We start from the raw sequence: 4,278 nt of genomic DNA on the forward strand, positions 1-4,278 counted from the left end.
AGGGAAAGAATTTTCGGAATATCAGTTCTTTCATACTCCGAATTAAGATTGTTGAGCACCTTACTCCATTCAGAGTAAACTCTCTCTTTAGTCGACAAAAGACCACCTATGGTCGAAATAACAAGCGGCAAGCCTAGGCATTTGCTAATAATCTCACGAGACAATTGCTCTAGCTCTTGAGGGCAACTCCCGACAGACTTGTCATTGCAGAATGCCTTCTTGCAAAATAACTGCCAAGCCATTTCTGGAGACCAAGTTTGTAGCTCTTGGACAAGATCAAAACAACTTTCGTTGCAAAGATTAGCAACGACGACATTTCGTGTTGTGATAATTATCCTACTGCCCTTATCATTATTTGGCAAAGCGTGTTTCATAACTTCCCAAAAGTCCTTTTTCCAAACATCATCAAAAACAATGGCGTACCTCTGTTTTTGTAGATGGTGCCTCAATAGACTTATTAACTCTTCCTCCGCACAATCTTCCTCTATTCTCTCCCCTGCTCCGCCTACTTGCCTTAGTGTGATCCTCAGAAGCTTCTTCATGTCGTATGACTGAGACACTGTGATCCAGGCACAACAATCAAAGTGAGCTTTCACCGCTGCATCGTTGTAGACTTTCCTAGCAAGAGTCGTCTTGCCAATTCCACCTTGACCTACCAACGAAGTCACTGATCGCATGGATGGTCCTTCAGTCCACCTTCTTATAAGTTCCTTGGATGCCCCATCAATACCAACAATTTCGTCTTCCTCCATGAAAAGCGATCCTAAGCGAGGGTCTCGTCGTTCAACATCAATTGATCTGCTACTCGATCCATGTTCCAGAGGTCTTAATCCATAGCCAACACCTCTGTCCTTGATTTCGCGCAATGACTCTTTAATATCTTTAATCTCTGAAGCTATGTCATAAACCGGTTTCAAAGCTTTAATGTAGTGACCGGCTTTACGCAAAGATCCGATAAATCCTCTTTGATGGCGATGTTGTTCAACATGATAAAGGTACTCATCAACCACATCTTCAATGCGATCCGCTTGCTTTCTTATTTGCTTCAGCCATACTTTCGCAGCATCGTTCACTTCTCCTTTCTCCGATTTAGCCTCCGCATCTCGAAGGAAAGGTTGGATGATCTCCAGTTCATCTTTCAAACTCTCAACTTCTCTGCCGACTCCTTTCAATGATTTTGCCTCTTCAGTCAGTAGCTGAAGCAGCTTCTCAATGATAGGGCTCAAGAACGTCTCTGCCATTTCTTTTTCAGTCTCTGATAAAATCAAAATAATGTTCTTAACCATAAATAACAAGGCAATAATAATGTCTTTTTCTTTAAATGGCATATAGTTTTCAATACTATTGATTCTATCTACCAAATAAGTAGTGATACCTGGAAGAGAGCTTTTTCCTTCTTTTCCTCTCCTCAATGCACAGTCAAACGAAGTTTCTTCAACAAGTGATTCTGACTAATACTTTTGCCATGATTTAGTTGATCAAATTTTTTTTTTTTTTTTTTTTTTCTTGTCTTGCTTGAACTCCTTTTTTTTTCCACTAAGAATTTAAGTAATTGATTTTTGCGCGTTCGTTGGTAAAATCACATTGCATTATCTAAAGTGAATTGTTGCATCTTCCCAGAAGCTGATTCTTTCGTCGTTTATGGCGACAAAAATCTATGGATTACAGCTGTAATCTAAAATTTTCTTAGCGGTCATGTATAAAAGCAGTCTAATAATGATATTTGCTCATTTAAATTGTTTTTTTTTTTTAGTTTTTTTGTTCCACAGACTGATTCCTTGTTTTTTTAAGGGGAATATCATTGGTTCTTCCGGCTACAAATATCCTATAATTTTCTTGTGTTTGTCTTGTTGTGGGAACAGTCAAGAGTAAAGGTTCTTGAATGAATATTTTATTTGGCAATAGGATTCCTCGACAGACCGTCAATGTATAGGATATGAATTGCCTCGAAATTCGGACATCTTGACAACTTGAACATGATAATATTGAATAATAAAGAGGGTTATAACATGGCAACGGCTGGTTTGCCGGCAGTTAAAAAATAAATTTGTGTGAACCGTTCGATTTAATCCAAGCGCTGGCGACGAAATTCAAATCAGCATTTGAAATTTTGAATTTGTTTGGTATGCATATTCAAATCGTAGGAAATGACTAGGACTTCAGAGGAAGGCAAATGGGGAGATGACACATAGGACCCGTTTAGTTTACTGATTTAAGTTTTTAATTTGAGTTGAGATATTATTTTATGTGTGAGATTTTTATTATAGTAAAAAAAATTAAATGTGATTATTTTTAAAAATTTTTTACAATAATAAAACTTAAATCGGTAAAATAAACAGAACATACAACAACTTGAGATGTAAAGAATCAAAGGCTTAAAACAGTGAATTCACTAATAGGATTAAATTTTCATTACTCCGTTAAAAAAGCCATTAGAGCTTGAGTTTTCAGTTGTTCTTTATATATAAATAATTAGACTTGATCGTTCTCTATAATGCGAGTCCAGGTTTATTGTTTCTATTTTTTTATCTGTCATAATATAATTGGAGAAACGGGACGAGATAGAAAAATAGAATAACATGTCTTAATTCTTGTAATGCACAAAACAGTTCGTATTTTTTTACCATTAATGAAAGCTCTCTTGAAGAACCCAACAGTTCAAGTGTGTTTGGGACCCAAACTTTCAGAGGGAAAAGAAAAAAAATGTGAAGAAAAATATTTTTCTGTGTTTGGAACCATATGATGAGGTGGAAAAAAAATATAAGGGAAATTAAGTGAGAAAATTTATAAAAGAAATCATCGATTTTATTTTCCTAACAAAAAGGTGAGGAAAATAGAATTTAATGGAGGAAAATTTATCGGGCCACTCCTCTTGATCTCTCCCACTTCTTTCGATCACTCTCTCTATCCATTGTTAGCTTTCTTTCTCTCTCTATTGCTAGCTCTCTTTCTCACTCCATCTCTTTCTCTTTTGGAATTTTAATTCTTCTTCAGTTTCAAGGTTTTTAGGGTTAGATTTGGGAAAATTATATTTATAGGTCAGGCAGAGATTTGAGGTAAAATTAAGAAACAGTGTAGCAAATTGAATGCACAATTTAGGGTTTTAGGTTCAATTGAATCAAACTCATATTAGCCCACAATTTAGAGCACAATTTGGGGTTTTGAGAATTTTAATTTGCCAATAATGTTCTGAGTCTTTGGAAGTTTTTGCATGCATCATGCTTTTTGCTGGTATACAATTGGGGTTTTTGGATTTCTTTATCAATTGGGGTTCTTGATAACGAAATACTTTATGGGGCGTTTGGTTCATAGATTATAACTATTTTTTATTTACGTGTATTTTTTATGAGAGAAAATACTATAACGAACCACGAACCATAATTCGAATCAGGGAACGAATCCTCCTACTAAATGACTAGTTTGTGAGTTTCGTTAATGACAAAATGTGATAGAATGAAAAGAAGACTACTTACATGTCAAATCAATTTTTGATGTTGGTTTTTAAATTGTTGATTCTATTCGACTGATATATGCTGTGTTTTCCTCATCTAATAAATTTTGTATATTTTGGTCTGCGGAAGAGAGAGTTGGAAAATGTAAGCTAGTCTACTGAGCACAAAGCATTGTTGGAGATTACAAGTCAATGTTTCTGTTTGATTTCATTTAGCAACTGGGTATGTCCTTTTCTTGCATCCACTCTTTGTATTTTTGTAGTGTATATACTCTTTGGATATTTATTGTTAGTCATTGTCAACATTGATAACGGCTCTCTTTGTTTGTTAATTTATTGGCTCTATGCGAGTGTATTCAGATTAGTGTTGAAACTTTAGACGGGTCGCCTGTGACTACTGAAAAGTCTGAATTTTTACTTGAGTACCAAACCTAAACTGCCCGAAAATTCAGGCTGCCCGACTTGACCCGAAAATCGCCATGGACAGGCTTCGGGCAGGAGGTGCCTGCCCATGCCCGGTCGGGCTGCCCGATGCCCAACCGGCTGCCCGAATTTTCAAAGTTTTTTTATTATATTTTTATATTGTGTTTGTATAATTATAATGTGTGTGTCTATATATATATATATATTATATTACAATTTGAAATTTGAACTGAACACACGAACTATATAAAAAAAAATTATTTCTTCATTGATTTTTAAATTTGTAATTCATGATTGTCTCGTTAAAAATTTTACCAAGAAAAACCCAATTGGGATAAAAATTTGATAAGGAAAAAAGAGTGCAATCATTGTGGGACGAATTACAAATTTGACGAACTTACAAA

General features: G+C 35.3%; 1 protein-coding gene across 1 annotated transcript in view; it reads right to left on the bottom strand.

Annotated features, from left to right (window-relative positions):
- The window catches only part of LOC21405201 (disease resistance protein RPM1), a 4,211-nt gene extending 2,533 nt beyond the window's left edge, over positions 1 to 1,678 (bottom strand). The window contains exons 1-2 of the mRNA XM_024163541.1: positions 1,376 to 1,678; positions 10 to 1,255 (exon numbers count right to left, since the gene is read on the bottom strand). Of these exons, the coding sequence (XP_024019309.1) occupies positions 10 to 1,241 (1,232 nt within the window). The 5' untranslated portion in view covers positions 1,242 to 1,255; positions 1,376 to 1,678. The remainder of the gene's footprint in view (positions 1 to 9; positions 1,256 to 1,375) is intronic.
- Positions 1,679 to 4,278: the final 2,600 nt, after the last annotated feature.

The sequence above is a fragment of the Morus notabilis genome, unplaced genomic scaffold, assembly GCF_000414095.1.
Source record: "Morus notabilis unplaced genomic scaffold, ASM41409v2 Scaffold74, whole genome shotgun sequence".
Taxonomy (NCBI): Eukaryota; Viridiplantae; Streptophyta; class Magnoliopsida; order Rosales; family Moraceae; genus Morus; species Morus notabilis.